Below are 16,365 nucleotides of genomic sequence, written 5' to 3'. Positions count from 1 at the left end.
GATAAAGGAGGGCATGTAGAGGAGATGCGGGTGAGAAGAGTATGTACATTGTGTGTGGTCCCCAAAGCTTACCCAAGCTTGTGAAGTGGCCCACCAGCCAAAATAATTGCCCACCCCTGCTATAACTACTGTGTAGATAATTTAGAGGCGGTCATTTCTATATTTATTACAAAAAAATATTCCGAAATGTCAGGGTTTAGAGAGTGAGAAGGGGAAACATACTTTGGCGCCTCATTCCCTCCCCAAGCATAAGCCTAACGACAGTAAGCTTCCCTGCCCTATTCAGGTGTGCAGGTTCCAGCCTTTCCTTGGCCTGGTTAGCAATTTGTATTACCTTGAGCAGCTTCATTTGGTAGAGTTGATGGAGGCAAAATGTCATCTACTTGCATTTAGGGCAATCGCAAAACATCTCCCACAATAACAAAACCACCACATTTATCACGATATTGATATCGCAATACACCTCTATTCAGCCTCCAGTCGCCCTGGGCTTATACATCTTTACATTATGAAAGTGTATGTATGCTACATACATGTACAGCACCCACACCCAGAAAATAATTCCTGTTCTCCTGCCCACACGCCTCAAATTATCCCAGCTACATATTTGTGTAATTCCTTCTTTTAACGTACTGTATATTACAGTATGTCCAATACATTTGTATTGATGTCATTATCTAGTAGAAAAGTCTCAAACTTTCAAAACAGAGTGTTTATGCTTTAATGTTTATCCTAGCATTGGAGTATGAGTCAATTTAAGGGGCAGTCAGCCTTAGGGGGCAAAAATCGGCATAGTCGATTAAAAGTAGCAATCGACCCAAAATTGTTTTGTTTTTGTTTGTTTTTTAAAGCTTAACTGAAATGGGGGGTTCCCCAGAGCTGATCCGTGGTCCCCTAGCCTCCGAGTACCCACCATTTTAGGGGAAAAGGAAAGAAATGTAATAGTATTTTGTAGAACAAAACAAATGCTAAACATGGCCGCCAGGATTCTATTGGCCAAGGGAAGCGAGCCCCGATCACGCCGCCATTTTGTATCCGGTGTGTCCATGGATCAGATAAACTCCAAAGCATTTTGTTATTTCTGGAGACAGTAAAAATATAGTCAGTCAGCTACATTAAACATATTGGATATGCAGCTTCTATCAGGTCCCTGGGGGGCTGCTGCTTTAAGTGCAATTCTACGCTTCCTTCTACATTGCTGCCCTGTGTATAACGGGGACATGAATCACTGACTGTGTCTTGTGCTTTCCTTGGTAGCAAAGGAGAGGTTACTGGCAAACCTGAAGAAGCACAATGCTCCCTGCTCCGGCATCACACTGCAGCTCATGAAGACCCCTGTGCCAGTGATTTCACCTGCTTGTTACATTCACCTCCAGGAAGCTATGAAGCTTGTGCGCAGAAACCTGACGGCCATGCAGCAGCACGCAAAGTGAGACGCCGCTTTTATTCCAAGTACTTCCAAGTGTAATATAGTGCAGCCAGTGCATGCAGGGATATGCCAGGCGAGTCAACGCTGGCAAAGTACGAGCGCAGACCTATATTGGTAGTGAACCAAATGTCCAAAACAAGTGAAGGCTCACCCGGTGCTGACATGAAATACAGCGACGGGATACTGTAACCGAAAACCATTTCTTGCATGCAATGGTTTCAATCATTTAGTAAGTACCAAGTCTACCGTTGTTTTTGGCATCTCAATCATTACTTCATGCTCTGAGACCGTATATTGAGTATTTTTAGAAAACCCTAGCAACATTTGTGTGTATCCCGGCTGCTCCCGATGCAGGTGCCCAGCGGTGTCCATTCAAGCACCCTCTTGTATGGAAAAGGTTCGAACATAAACGGCAACCGTACACCGGGATCGGGGTGCTAAATAAGCTCAGCGGCTTTCTATTATTGGAGCATTAGGTGCAGAGAGAACACACCGTTTCTGGGCCAATTTGCCAGGTGTCTGTTTTAACCCTTACTGCGTATCGCGACTAAATTATTTCATCTTGCACTTTAGTCAACGGGGGATGAAGGGACACACTTGGGAAACTTAGACCCAGTTATCACTCTGTAGCAAATTCTACAGTACTGTGTGCTCAGAGCAGGAGCGAGCTGCCAACTCCTAATCGATATGAGGCAAAGCCTCAGGAGTGCCAGGTTTTATATTATATCGGATCTACGTTTTGGTGCCATGCTACACCCTTGTCAGGATGAAGATGCAGCATATAGCACCGAAACATTGATCATACATTTTACATGTCTTGTATCTCATAAAGTGACATACATTAGTCACCTGTGTACTTTTGTGGAGTCGGTGATAAAAATGAAACAATTGGATTTTAGAAGGCGCAATATTCCACATGTAAAAATACTATTGTAACGTTCAATGGTAAAGATAACTAGTTATCTCCAGCAGCGTATCCTTTCTTCGGCACGCTATAACCAATGTAAACTTAGTGTGCCCCACAAATCGTGTTCCACTTCCAAACCATCACGATTACTCTTCTGTCTCCTTGTTAGCAGCCTTGTGATCCAGGGCGAATCATCTGGTCACATTGGTGCAAAGCTCATTCTAAGCGTGACCGCATCCTGTTTGAATTGCAGGTCGGCATCTATGCGGGAATCCCAGCAAGTGGCGCTAGACGGCGAGATGCTCGAAACAATTCCTAAACTATACATCAACACGGAGGAACAGATTGAGATGAAGATGGAGTGCCGGGGAAATTTAAATAAATCCTGTGCTGGTCCCGCGGTGGTGACAGTCAAGGTTAGAGTTCTTATTAAGTTCAAAATGTGCCGGTGCAATATTATTTAGTTGTCATCTTGGTCACTTGCACTCTGTGTCATTGCGGACACATATGTTTGTCCCTTCGTTTGTCCAGTTGTGTTTGGGCAGGAACATAAACTAGAAGTTGTCATGCAAAGTGGACTGTCTGGGCTCCACCCATTAGGAGCTACTGACGGTGTTTTAACTGTTTCATGGACAGAGGGGCCAGGAAAAAGGTGTAAGCTTGAAAAACGCTAGACAAATATTATACAATCATTTCCTCCATGTTACATTTTTGGTCTGGAGTTTCATAAGTGGTGGAAATCTGAACAAAGATTTTTGGAGGAGGGGTTTGTGGTAAAACTCATCCAACAATTAATTACAGTGAGGCAGAGAGCAGATTTATTCACCAGGTTTTACAAGATTCTAAAAACAAGTAAAACTCCTCTAGTTGTTTTGTGACTCTGGTTTCTAGTTTTGACCATTGGCTAGAAATCCTCAAGCTGTAATGATGAGTTGACCCATAACACAAGAGTGCTCAATCCCTGTTGTCAAGACCCCCAATAGGTCAGGTTTTATGGATTTCCCCGCTTCAGCACCTGTGGCTAAGTCTTCGATTGAGCCATCTGTGCTGAAGCAGAGAGATCCTGAAAACCTGTTGGTGGCCCTTGAGGGCTGGAGTTGAGCGCACCTGCCATAACAGACCACTTCCTATGTTTTGCTTTTCAATAGTGACCGTGTTGTAGCAGAGCTCTATACAGCGTCAATGAAGTTGGTTGTGGTGCTCAATAATCAGACAAATTCCATTTGCACAACTTATGCAGCATAATTTCCAGATAAGAATGGAGTGTCCACAAAGTATTTCTTCAATGCTACACCTTGATAAAGTGCTGTTGCATGAAACGCGTAGGTGCATTAATGTTGTCCATTTTTATTGTCTATTAGCCTGCAATAAATATGATCAATTGATTTACTTTTGGAGGTTGCCTGGATATTTTTTCCTTCTGAAATTAGAGGTTGGATTCCCTTGGCTGTGCTCTATCGACACCTGCTGCTTTCTCTATACAGGGTCAAATTCTGCACAGTACATAGCTATACCCCTCAGTCTCTTGCAGTAACTGAGATGATAGCTTGTAAGCCCCTTTGGGCAGGGATCAATAACAGGTGTTATTGATATTACTCTGTAGTGATTGTCCCTCACCCCCATTGCACCGCGCTGTGAAACCTGTTGGCGCGTTCTAAATAAACGATCTGATGGCGATATCCCATTTCCTAGTTTGAAGGCATGCAGATGGATGAAGCAGTAAACAAGCAGCTCCATGTTCTGCGAAGAGAGATGAAGCAGTTACAAGTCGAAGCCACGAAGCCAACGCCGCTCAACATTATCGAGACCGCTGTGCATTTGGAGAACTTTATAACGTGAGTTATAGGATGTGGAGTAGGATTTCTTTTGCTCCTTCCCCTCTCTATTTTGTAATAGTAGCTTCATATCCTTATCCTCCTTATGTTGATGTTGGTTCCACATTTACAGTTCTCGTGGGTTAACGGCATAGCTTGGAATAAACTTGTATATAAGTGTTTTATTTGATGGAGGCTTATAGCAAATATCGTGATCATGCGATCACATACAGACCCTGATCATGAACATACATTGGTATATAGACAGGAATCACTGGCCATCGAGCCGCCTTATTTTGGGGATTTTAACACTTGTTCACTGTATAAATCAGATCACTATCATCTTTGTAATTTCTCATTAAAATTGTATTGTATTGCCTATGGGCCTTTTAAACAAGACATTTACCCCCCGGGCAGAGATGCTTATGAATACTAATGCATCAACCTTATTCTTGGAGGGATATTAAGATCCCAGGACACACTGAGTCCAATTTTTCCCTACCCATACATCAGAGTGCATATACCAGGGTCTGTATGTGATGGCATGGTCACTATCTGTGTTGTAAGCCTCTGTCATTATTTTTCCCTCTTGCACAGTTGTAATATAATTGATGATATTGTGCTATATCTAGGCTGAGTGGTTAGTCAATGTTAGTGTTCGTTTTTATTTGATGGAAGCTGAACAAGGGGAGGGTATTGGATGTGCCTTTTGGTTAATATATGCCCCAAGGAGATTCTTCTGTTCTGGAGATGATTACATTTGTTTTATTGGTGGGCAATACCAAAACGTAAGCTTGCTACCGCCTAGCTTCTTGCCTGTAAGCCAATCAGTATTGCCTATGGCAGAGGTTCTCAATTCCAGTCATCAAACCCCCCAACAGGTCAGGTGTATAGGATATCCCTGCTTCAGCACAGGTGGCTCAATCAGTGACTCCTTCTTTGACTGAGCCACTGATTGAGCCAGCTGTGCCGAAGCAGGGATATCTTTAAAGCCTTACCTCTTGTGGGGTCTTGCGGACTGGAGTTGAGAGCCCCATGCCTACGAGATTGACGTTGCATAATGGGCAGTACCCATTTTAAAGTCTGACCCACTAAATCATTTGATAACCGTCTCTGCCGATTAGAGGGTTTCAGGATTGCAAGAAAAATATCATTGAGACCCCACTTTTTTGAATTTCTGATGGAGTAAAAAGGATGAGCTAAGCATCTTTAAATCCTTCAGTGCTCTAATGTATGTGCAGCGTGTTGCATTTGTCCATATGTTTTGCATGTTGTCACAAACACCGCTCTGTCCTCCCGTCCATGTGCACACAGGGCATTAGTAAATGCTTACAAAGTGCAGTCTCCGCCTGAGATCCAAAAGATTGGAATCGGCTCATTCTTTGCTGTGGTGGAGTTTGTGTGCGATGAAACGCAACGGCACCCTCCGTCCCGGCAATTTTTTACCTCCTGCATAGAAGTTTTGGGACAGGTAAGTGTTACGTTTTAAAGTGTCTCTTTTGTTCTTCTTGCGTTTCTCGGGCCTATTCTTGCGAGTGTCTTCCGAGGGCGCCATTGGTCTTTTGCCACAATTGTATTTTTGAACAGATGAGATGAACGGAGAGATAAATTAGATATCCGGTATTCGTTATGGGCGGTGCTTCTCCACAAGAGACATTTTCCTGATGAATACCTGCATTAGAAAAGTAACCCGCCTGCTGGCTGTAGATTGCTGCTGTACATGTTGCATGGATAGCACACACACAAAAGGTTCAGTAGCATTAACAATGAAGCCACTTGCTGATAAGATGGGTAATACTCTGTATTGTGTGCAGAGCAAAATGTATTATTATCATTGTTAAAGCTTGTCTAGTGCTGGCCATGTATCCAACACTGAACAGTATTAATGCAACATTGCATAAACAGGAAAATGTAAGGCCTATACAGGGGTTACTGCTACAAATATAAACAGATTTATGTTTAATTGTCCCTATTTAATAAGCTTTGAAGCTGCTTCCCGGTGCTGGAGAAGTGTTCAGCTTCATTCATATGAATGCGACTAAAGTCTTCTCCAGCGCAGGAAAGCCGAGAGCATGTAGGTCCAATGTTAGAGGGGAGTCCTCCCCTTCCTTCCCCCAAAGGGAATCTTTGCATTTGTTCTCAGCGGGAGAATACCAGACAGAATAGAATGTTGTGTGAGTGCACATGTTATAATACCGTTAGTGCATATACAGTACACACACAGGCTGCTTGCTGTTGAGCATGCTCACAGGCAAATAATGAAGATGACAAAAGTGCAAAATATGTAGCTCGGTGTTAGGAGAGGATAGACTAGCAATGGTGGAAGGACGATTACAATGATTTCTTGTGGACACAGCTTTTATTAGATATTTGAAGCCTTTTTCATCTTTATCTCCCCGGCACCTGGGCTCCTCAGAATGAAAAACCGCGGATAAAGCTGTCGGCAGCACGTAATGAGGCCGCCGGGCCTGGGGTATTTTGTTCCATGGCCCCAGGGAAAATAAGTCGGGCTACATCTGTAGGATGTGTGCCGAAAAGAAAGCATGCAAATACTGTACGTTTGTTTTGCTCTCCTTACTTCCCAACCGTTCTGCAGGGAAGTGTCGGCTGCTGCACGCATGCCTGGCAGAATGGCGGCGCGGGCAGCTGTGTAAACCGCAATCTCCGGTCTGTGGCTGAGCTGCAGGAAATTGCGACGGGGTATGGGGTGGGGACGTGGCCATGACGTCACAATGCTGGTTCACCCTCATTGGCTTAACAGCCGGGGGGCGTGGCCAGCACTCCGTCTCCACTTGTAAAGATAATTTTCTTATCTTCAGAAAATCTAGTCGTGCAACGCAGCTGCAAATTACGTGCCAAGGCAGCTAGTGGGCCTGGCCCCATTGAGGGGCAGTTCTTGTTCCTGCAGCACGTCATGGCGTGCGCTGCAGCATGTACTGGGGATCTAGCCTTAGGAAGGGATTATTATACAGAATGTAAAGAGACGCACATTTCAGGGCAAAACACATTTACGGTTTGGTGAATTTGTCCAGTAATTGAGACTCTCGCAAACGAATCCTATTGAAAACCTTTTTAGTAGGATAATAAAATCCCTCTTCCCCCTGTTTGCGGTTCAAGGTGTTTATAAGTGGAGCGCAGTCTGAGTGCAGACCTGTTCTGGAGACCATTTTGCAGACTAGGAGGCTGTGTAACCTCCTGTCTCCTTACTTCACCCCTGCCGCCTCACCCGGGGAGTTTGTGCAGCTGTATGGGAAGGTGGTGGAGGCCATCAGTGAAGACAACAGCGACGTCATCTTTATGTTGCTGACTAAGGTAAATCGTGTTTAGTTGCCACTAAGCGTCAGTTTTACACGCGTCCCGTTTGCGAGCATATATCCAAGTCCTTTGTACCAAATTTGCTCCGCTAGCATCCGTGAGCTATTCAGGGAGTGTTTTATGTAACAGTTAGGTAAGCTGCTTTTCGGTAGATGGGCCGATTATTCGGTCGCATTTTTATTTTCTGCGAATATTTTGGGGGGATTTGTGTGGTTTTTTTTAATATTGTCGTTTGAAAAAACTCGCCACTAGGTTTTTGTGTTTTTTTTATTATTTTAATTTTTCTTTTTTATTCGAATATTTGAATATATGCAAAAATGGTCCAAAAAAAACCCCCAGATAAAAACGTAAATTGAAGAACATTTGCAGAAAACTTATTTCTTTATTTTTTTCTTTCATTTTATTGAATATTTAGAAAATTCTGCAGAAAAAAATTAAATAATTTTAATTGGAGAAATATTGAAGAATAATCACAAATGTATTAAACATTTTGTAATTTTTCCCAAAAAACACATTATCCGACTGCCATCAGATTTGCCCATTTTTCATTGATACATCATAGTATTACAAAGATTGTACCTATTAGTTTTACAGTTTCTTACGGCATCATTTAAATGTCAGATCTGAGATGTGTTAAAAGTTTTGCATTCGGATATAAAAAAAAAAACTGTAATAAATTCAGCTGTTACTAGAAAAAGGTGAAGAGTTTTGGATAATCTTCCAAAAAATTAATTTTGTTGCACACGACTAATATAAAACATAACATTTAATCAGTGCATTTAAAACATATATCACCAAAACTATACCCAAAAATACCAATAAAAGCAGAGGTAGGTGGAGGGGGCATGGCACAGTGAGAATAATTTTACAGGGGGGAAGGGGTTAATGCGATAGTATTGGGCAGCCTACAGTATATACATAGGTTAATTATAACCTTATTCTATGTAAGGAGGTGCCTGCTATAGTAATCGGTGAGATGAGTCTGATTATACAACAAAAGACAAAAATACTTAATGCTACATCCAATATGACAATAAATACATAGTTAAATACTTCAATATCAGTATTCTCATAAGCAAGTGTAATTTAGTTAAACCCTTTGGCCAAAGCGTTACATGACCAGTATGCAGGTCTTAACCACTACCTGTGAGAATTCTCATTTACCTCTGCAGTGGAGGGAGAAAGGTCTCAGTGGACCCATCCTGCACAGGTACATGGAAAAACCTGCTTTAAAGCTGCAGATCAGTCTTTTTTTTTATTTTTTATTTTTATTTATTTTTTTACTTCAATAGTTTTATGTGTGCAATCTCTAATTACCTAAAGAACTGTATAGCTGCCAGTCAATTCGTTCTCCATGTATTGATCGGCGAACTTTGGTGACATAATTAGTGAAGGGATCTGTTTATATTCTGCTTCAGTCCGTCAGTGGAAGCTCATGAATATTCATGAGCACTCCTGCACTGACATGTGCAAGAGGGAGGGCAGGGCTGACAAAGGGCTGTGCCATGGCTTGTGACAGGACATGAAGGGACGGTGCCTTAGCAAATGCTTGTTAAAATAGAATACAAGAAAATTGGTCTTTCAAAGTTGTTTTTTTTAAAACAGAAAATGCTAAAAGTAATTTTTCTTACTACAGAACTGATTTATTAAAAAAAACACACATGCAGGATATTGACTGAACTGCAGCTTTAAGTAGCTTTAAACCTTACCAGGGTTAGAATGACCCTTGATGCCACCTATACATACACATGAAAGAAACTGATGCAATGTATCAAGACGTGTATAAACATACCGGCTTAGTGATACAGCTGCTGTAGTCTGATCGGATGCCAGATAGCCTGCATGTGTAGGTAGAAAGCGAGGAAGACCTGTAATCATGCTGATCTCAATAAGGCCGCTCTTAATCTTATTGCAGCTATGTTTGTAGTCCCTAGCATTCACTAGCCACTGAGTACCCATCACTAGCTCTGCGGACGCGTGTGCATCCACTGCATCGCAACAATTAGTCAGACGAAAATGTGTGTCCTGCATAATGGAGCAAATTGCGTCCCTGTAATACACATCCATTGTTAGCTGGATATTAACACTATTTCTAATAATTCACAAAATATAAAGAACAGCATGTCTAATCTTCATTTTAACTCGATCTTTTTTCTTTTCTTTTAAGTTTGATCTCAACCATTGGTTAAACTCTGCAAAGCCTTCCATGGCACAGAGAACCAAACTGCTAGAGTCGGTCCACTTGGCTCTGACCCTCTGTGGCCTTGTACCTGATGAAGACCTTCTGATGCCTTTTAACATCTTCTGTAAGCACTGGAACTCAGTCCTTCGCTACCAGTTCCCAGATCATTACAGTGACTGCCTAAGATTGCTTATGCAAAGTAAGTATTTGCATTCACTTCAAGGGTCTGTGCATCCCTACTTGTGCTTTCAAAAGAAGTTGCTAGACCTCCTGTCCTCACCAGTACAAGTCCAAGCTTTCCACGTCCGGCATCCACAGATGGCGTACATGGAGGGTCTAAAAGTCTTCTAGTTGCTAATGCTCATTGTCTGTCTTTCTTTGTATATTTGAATGTGGGGCATTGACTGTCAGACACTGTGACTGTACAGTATGGGTCAATAAATTGTGTTTAAAGTGTGTTTTGGGTGGCATTGAACAATGTAATTTTACTGTGTGCCATTTATGATTGATCCTTTGAACTAATTTGTATAGGTCACTGTTTACTCTATGTACATGCTTAGAATAAAATTAGTTTTGGATCAAATGAGTGTACCTTTTAGATCTATATCTCTGAGGTGATGGACCAGAAAGGTTTTCTCTAATGTGCATTCAAGCACATTGAAAATAATTGTATTACCTTTATAACCATTGCCCAGGGTCAGTGGTTGTATAAGCTCTTCTGAGGAACTCGGTCTGTCACAAAAACATCCTACTCACATGCGGATTAAGTACATTCACATGTTATTCACCTGTGTAGAACTGCATTGATTATCCCTAAACATGGTGTTGCTGGAGTTCCTAAGGAGAGGTTTGAAAACCACTGATCTAATTGATTAATGTAAACAAGTGTTTTTCCAGTTCTATTTTGTTTCAAAATCCCACGTGAATGTGTGTTAAAAAGGTTAAAAGTTTTCTCATCATTTTAAAAGAAACAGAATTGGTAATTTTAAGCACCCCACTATCTCTCAACATCATGTGAGTGGCAGAGAAGCAATTGGTTTTGTAGTCCCCAATGTTAGGGGATGTTTCCACATGATCACGAGTCCGTCCCATGATGTTGCAAGGAACACTGTTGTAGCCCGGCCCGAAGGCAGGGAGCCTCGGATAATGGCGGAGGGCAGCAACGGGTGGTAGGTGGCCAAAAAGAGGTGCATAGGTTGTAAATAAAATACATCACCATTGTGATGTATTGGACCGTGTGTGTATGTTTTCATTCACGCATTTGGTTCATGTACATTTATATCATAGCTTTTGTTTCCTCAAGGTTCTGCAGAACAACTCTTGAGCCCTGAATGTTGGAGAACATCTCTGAAAGCTGTGGGTTGCTATACGCCAAGAAAACCTCAGAGCTCAATAATGCCGGATACCACAGATCCCCTTGTGTTTCCAAGTTGTGCAAACAAAATGATGTTGTCGGCTGAGCAGGTTTGGCATTTTCCGTTCATTTTGATACTGCTAATTTAACGTTGGCAGCCAGGTGTAGAGTTGGCTGCCATTAATGCTCTCCTCCTACTAAGCAAAATGGAAATATACTCCTGGTCTCCCAAAGCATAAATAAACCTTGCCGACTTAATATCGCAAAAAGGCACATAATCTTCTTATTTAGAAAAGTTATAAACAAAAACTCACAGAAAACACAGCTCAATGAGTCTATACAAATATATTAATCAAACCGTAGTGTGTGTCTAATCTGTATAAGCCCCTATTGTACCTCACTAGTGACGGTGAGAGGGTGCGAGCCATGTGCCAATTATACATGCAAGAAACATTAGAGAACGGAGGGAAATCCTCTAAAGACAGAGCACATTTGTGCAGCTCACCGTGGCATATAAAGCCTGCACTTTTATTAACATATTGGTTAAAAACTCAAATGGAATGAGCTCAAAGATGAAAATAAGGTGATTAGTAATTAGTTAGGGATCATTTTTAATTATTAATCACCTTATTTTCGTCTTTGACTCTCAATGTATTACTTTAGGGTAAAACATTTTTATACATAGAACACATTTTTTATTTATCTATTTATGTGACCATGCAGGATATCCATCATGCTTATGTATCTATATATGTTTAGGCATACAAAGTACTTTATATCAGGGTGCTGTATATGTGGATGTCAAAAGATGAGCTATGCTAAACAAACGTTGTTACATTTGGTTTAATATGTTGCTTTCAGGTGTTGGAGACTATCAAATGGCTTTCAGATTTTTTTTATAAGCTGCGATTTTCCAAGTCCGACTTCCAGAGCTTTGGTCTTCTTTCCAAATGGGGTCCTTATATATCTGAGCTGCAGATTTTCTTTGAATACCTGGTGAAGAGTCTTATCGACTATGAATTTGCCAGCCTTACCCAAGAGATAATGGGAAGTCACAGAGTCCAGACAGGTAATTAATAAACATTGGCAGCAAATATTTTCTAGGATAACACGAAGGGGAGAGAGAATCCCTGCTGATGAACACACCTCCATTAATAATCAAAATAAATAAATTTTATTCGTATACTAGAAAACATAATCTCATTAAAACCTCAAAAGTAGCGCTTAGCTGCGTGATAATTTATGCGTGTCAAATTGCAAAAATGTGTCCTAACCCAGATATACTGTGTATACCTCATTTGATGTAATATACAATGGATAATATAAACTTGGGTATATAGAATCGGGTAAAAGGTATGTTATAACCTTCCGCTCAAGTCTCAGATATTCCAGAGCTGTATCTGCGCTCAAACTAAATTGTTCATATATAAATATATACTCCAGAAGGTTATATTATTGTTGGCTTTCGAAATAACCTGTGATGGGCAAAAACGTGTAGGTGTCCACACCCAGATATTACTGGTGTTATTCGGTCATGAATACTCATCAAATGAACCAGACGTCTATTTAGCCAGCTATCGTCTACTTTTGTATAGCGGTTGGTATCAGTGGCTGCTGGAATCCATTTACAATAGATGGCTATCAGGTGTCTGAAACTTGAGATATATGAACTTTATAAAATAATTTAAGCTGATCAAATAATTACATGGCTTGCGACATTTAAACAGTGCAAACCCTTTGTTAGTTTAGTGGGTGCCTTGTGTGTCAGGGATGTCTGTCTTCTACAAATATACTTTGCATTGCGTTGCAATGCATTCTGGCAGCAACCGGGCTAAGGCTCAATCATCTCCAAAACCAATTTTGTACTTAACACATCATTTGAGAGAATGGGCAATTACGAGTACTGCCCCAAATCCTGGGAGAGACCTGTTTATTTCAATGTAGAGGGTTATGGATCTCTCTTTTTTCTCTTTCATTTTTCTCTCTCTCTTCCTCTCTCTTCCATTTTTCTCTCTCTATTTCTCTTCCCCCCCTTTCATTCCGGCACTCACGAGCGGGGGGAAAGACAACCGACCACTTTCAGCGTCAGTCAGGTTCACACAGTCGCTGGCCACAGGACTGTTGTCAGCTGTCCACCCTGTCAGCTCATGTTTGACAGCCCTGATGTATACTGAGTGTGGTGTTAGCTCTTGAGTGAATGCTTCATAAACAAGTTGGCTCAAATGTAAGAGAAGGCTGTGTCAATCTAGCTACATTGAATCAAATCTATTACTGTGTAGTTTCATGCTAGCGTGGTCACTGCCATATAACATCACTCGAATCATACCCTAACATGCGTTTCGCTCCAGCAGGAGCTTTTTCAAGGGAAGTGAATATATTTCTCTCTCTCCCGCTCTCTCTCCCTCCCGCTCTCTCTCCCTCCCGCTCTCTCTCCCTCCCGCTCTCTCTCCCTCTCTCTCTCCCTCCCTCCATATACTCCTGAGTGTTTGTGCCTCATTCCTTTCTTAGTGAGCTGCATCCCCTACATGTTTAATATCACATTTGCATTACAGGTTATTTAAATGCGTATGTATGTATGCTGTGGAGTTATCCACAGATTTCTTATTCATGTGAAGGATTTGGTAGCCCTGCAATAAATGGAAAGTCAGAGGTGAAAAATGTGTCTATAAATCAGTCTTAATTTGTTTTCTTTCCGCCCTTTTTAGTGCTAAAATCTCTACATTCAGTCATCACAGATCTCTTCAAACCATGGTTGATGGTTCTTGATAAAGATGAAAACAGGTATCTGCACAATGTATGAAGAGTTTGTCTAGAATTTATAACGGATACAATAAGTTAGGGATTTCCAACCTTGCTGAACCATTTCAAACTACCCAGAAGAAACCTAAACTTAGCTACAATGCATATATATTTTAAAAAACAAAATCTGGTATGGTATAAATATATTTTTCTATGAAGAAACATATTTTGCTATTGTGTATATATTATAACGTTACAATCGAACTTCTTTCAGTAACCTTTTAGAATTCTTAAATGAAAAAATATAGCGGAAATGATTGTAAGTGTCTTAAAGCGGCAATCAAAGCATTCACTTTTTGTGCAAATGTGTTTTTTTTTTTTAAACATAGAGTTGAAGCGGTAGGTCTCCAAACACTAGTAATTAAAATTCTGGAGACCCCATCTTCCAGAGATACCTCCGCAGGGGGTACCGGTAGCTGCTCCGCTCTTTTAGCAGGGTTCACGTAATGGCAGAGTTTCAAAGTTCCCGCGCCCTGCTGGCCAATAGGAAGCCGTGACATCATTAGCTTTGACTTCCTATTGGCCGGCGTGATGTGGGAGCTTTAAACGTTGCCAAGATACCTGCACCCACTTTGGAGGTCTGTATCTCGGGAAGCAGGGGGTCCCTGGAGCTGAAATGAATGAGGTTTGTTTCTGAGACCCCCTGCTTCAAACCTATGTTTAGAAATAATACATTAAAAAAAAAAGCGCATAAATGGCTCCTTTTATAAATGAAATATCCTCCTACAGAGACACAGCATACAGTGCAACAAAGTTTCAAAACCATTGTAATAAATCATTGTTAATTGTAAAGATCGAGGATATTTGATGTTACTTTTATTTTTTTCCCTTCCTCTTTTGAGAGGCTCGATGACATACTATATATAACTATTCTGACTCCTGCACACTGTGGCAAGTGGTAGAGGCAGGTAGCTTAACTCGTTCCCCTTTTTATGCACACACGGCAACATTAAATAAAGGGGGAAACTAATCGGTAGCACTAATTCAGGGAAAGACTATTTGTATTAAACTTTACCAGCAGGTGATGAGACACATGACAGTTCCTGAAGGCAGCTGGTTGAAAGAGGAAGGGGATATGACTTGACATGCAGGAAAAGGGGCAGGGAGAGACCAACAGCCAGGGGTCCTGGATCATACCACTCAGCCAGTGGAAAAGATATTAGGCAACAGGCTGAGAGCACCAAAGGAGTTACAATGTAGCAACATCACACAGAGTAGTGACGGGGAGAAATGAGCAACTGGTTCCAGGACAATAACATAGACAAAAAGGAGAAGGTCCTATGCATACTGACATTATTCTATAAGAACATGTTCTTGTATTTATCCACCCAGATTGTCAAACCAGAAAACAAACCACACTTCAGTAAACAAGTCTTGAAATGAAATAAAATGGCACAAAAAACAAAAAAAAGCGGGTAAATCAGGAGAGGCCAACTCAGTCCTCAAAGGCCACCAACCGTTCAGGTTTTCAGGATAGCCCTGCTTCAGCACAGGTGGCCAGGTCTTTAACTGAGCCACTGATTGAGCCACCTGATCTGGAACCTGAACGGTTAATGACCTGCAACAAATCTCAATTTCTCCAGGACCAATATGACTCCTATTTGTTTTCAAACATATTTGATATTTTGTATTTTTTATATATGTATTAAAAAATAGTTCTCAAATCCTCATGTTAGCACTTTTTACCAGTGTTTAACTATATGCAATTAAGATGAAAGCCTTGCTGGAGATTAGCGGGTAAACTGAAGTATAGGCATACCCCGCATTAACGTACGCAATGGGACCGGAGCATGTATGTAAAGCGAAAATGTACTTTAAGTGAAGCACTACCTTTTCCCCACTTATCGATGCATGTACTGTACTGCAATCGTCATATACGTGCAGAACTAATGTAAATAAGGCATTTGTAACAGGCTCTATAGTCTCCCCGCTTGTGCACAGCTTCGGTACAGGTAGGGAGCCGGTATTGCTGTTCGGGACTATTTATGAACTTTATAAAATAATTTAAGCTGATCAAATAATTACATGGCTTGCGACATTTAAACAGTGCAAACCCTTTGTTAGTTTAGTGGGTGCCTTGTGTGTCAGGGATGTCTGTCTTCTACAAATATACTGTGCATTGTGTTGCAATGCATCCTGGCAGCAACCGGGTTAAGGCTCAATCATCTCCAAAACCAATTTTGTACTTAACACATCATTTGAGAGAATGGGCAATTACGAGTACTGCCCAAAATCCTGGGAGAGACCTGTTTATTTCAATGTAGAGGGTTATGGATCTCTCTCTTCTCTTTCATTTTTCTCTCTCTCTTCCTCTCTCTTCCATTTTTCTCTCTCTTTCATTTTTCTCTCTCTCTTCCTCTCTCTTCCTCTCTCTTCCATTTTTCTCTCTCTCTTTCTCTTCCCCCTCCCCTTCTTCCGGCGCTCACGAGCAGGGGGAAAGACGACCGACAACTTTCAGTGTCAGTCAGTCTGACAGGCGCATGCGCGAGATGTCGTTTGCCTACTGGGCGATATGTCCTTACTCGCGAGTGTACTTAAAGCGAGTGTCCATAAACCGGGGTATGC

General features: G+C 41.4%; 1 protein-coding gene across 6 annotated transcripts in view; it reads left to right on the top strand.

Annotated features, from left to right (window-relative positions):
* The window catches only part of EPG5 (ectopic P-granules 5 autophagy tethering factor), a 133,624-nt gene that overhangs the window by 89,872 nt on the left and 27,387 nt on the right, over positions 1 to 16,365 (top strand). For all 6 annotated transcript variants that reach the window (XR_012799090.1, XM_075585457.1, XM_075585447.1 and 3 more), the window contains exons 26-34: positions 1,258 to 1,429; positions 2,590 to 2,752; positions 4,029 to 4,171; positions 5,465 to 5,621; positions 7,268 to 7,462; positions 9,633 to 9,846; positions 10,951 to 11,111; positions 11,863 to 12,070; positions 13,707 to 13,782. Coding sequence is in view for 5 of the 6 variants with exons in the window: in XM_075585457.1 (XP_075441572.1) it covers positions 1,258 to 1,429; positions 2,590 to 2,752; positions 4,029 to 4,171; positions 5,465 to 5,621; positions 7,268 to 7,462; positions 9,633 to 9,846; positions 10,951 to 11,111; positions 11,863 to 12,070; positions 13,707 to 13,782 (1,489 nt within the window). In the remaining variant the exon portion in view is untranslated. The remainder of the gene's footprint in view (positions 1 to 1,257; positions 1,430 to 2,589; positions 2,753 to 4,028; positions 4,172 to 5,464; positions 5,622 to 7,267; positions 7,463 to 9,632; positions 9,847 to 10,950; positions 11,112 to 11,862; positions 12,071 to 13,706; positions 13,783 to 16,365) is intronic.

This window comes from Ascaphus truei, chromosome 1 (assembly GCF_040206685.1).
Source record: "Ascaphus truei isolate aAscTru1 chromosome 1, aAscTru1.hap1, whole genome shotgun sequence".
Taxonomy (NCBI): domain Eukaryota; kingdom Metazoa; phylum Chordata; class Amphibia; order Anura; family Ascaphidae; genus Ascaphus; species Ascaphus truei.
Note: the sequence above shows the minus strand (reverse complement) of the source record. Positions and strands in the feature narration are given on the sequence as shown.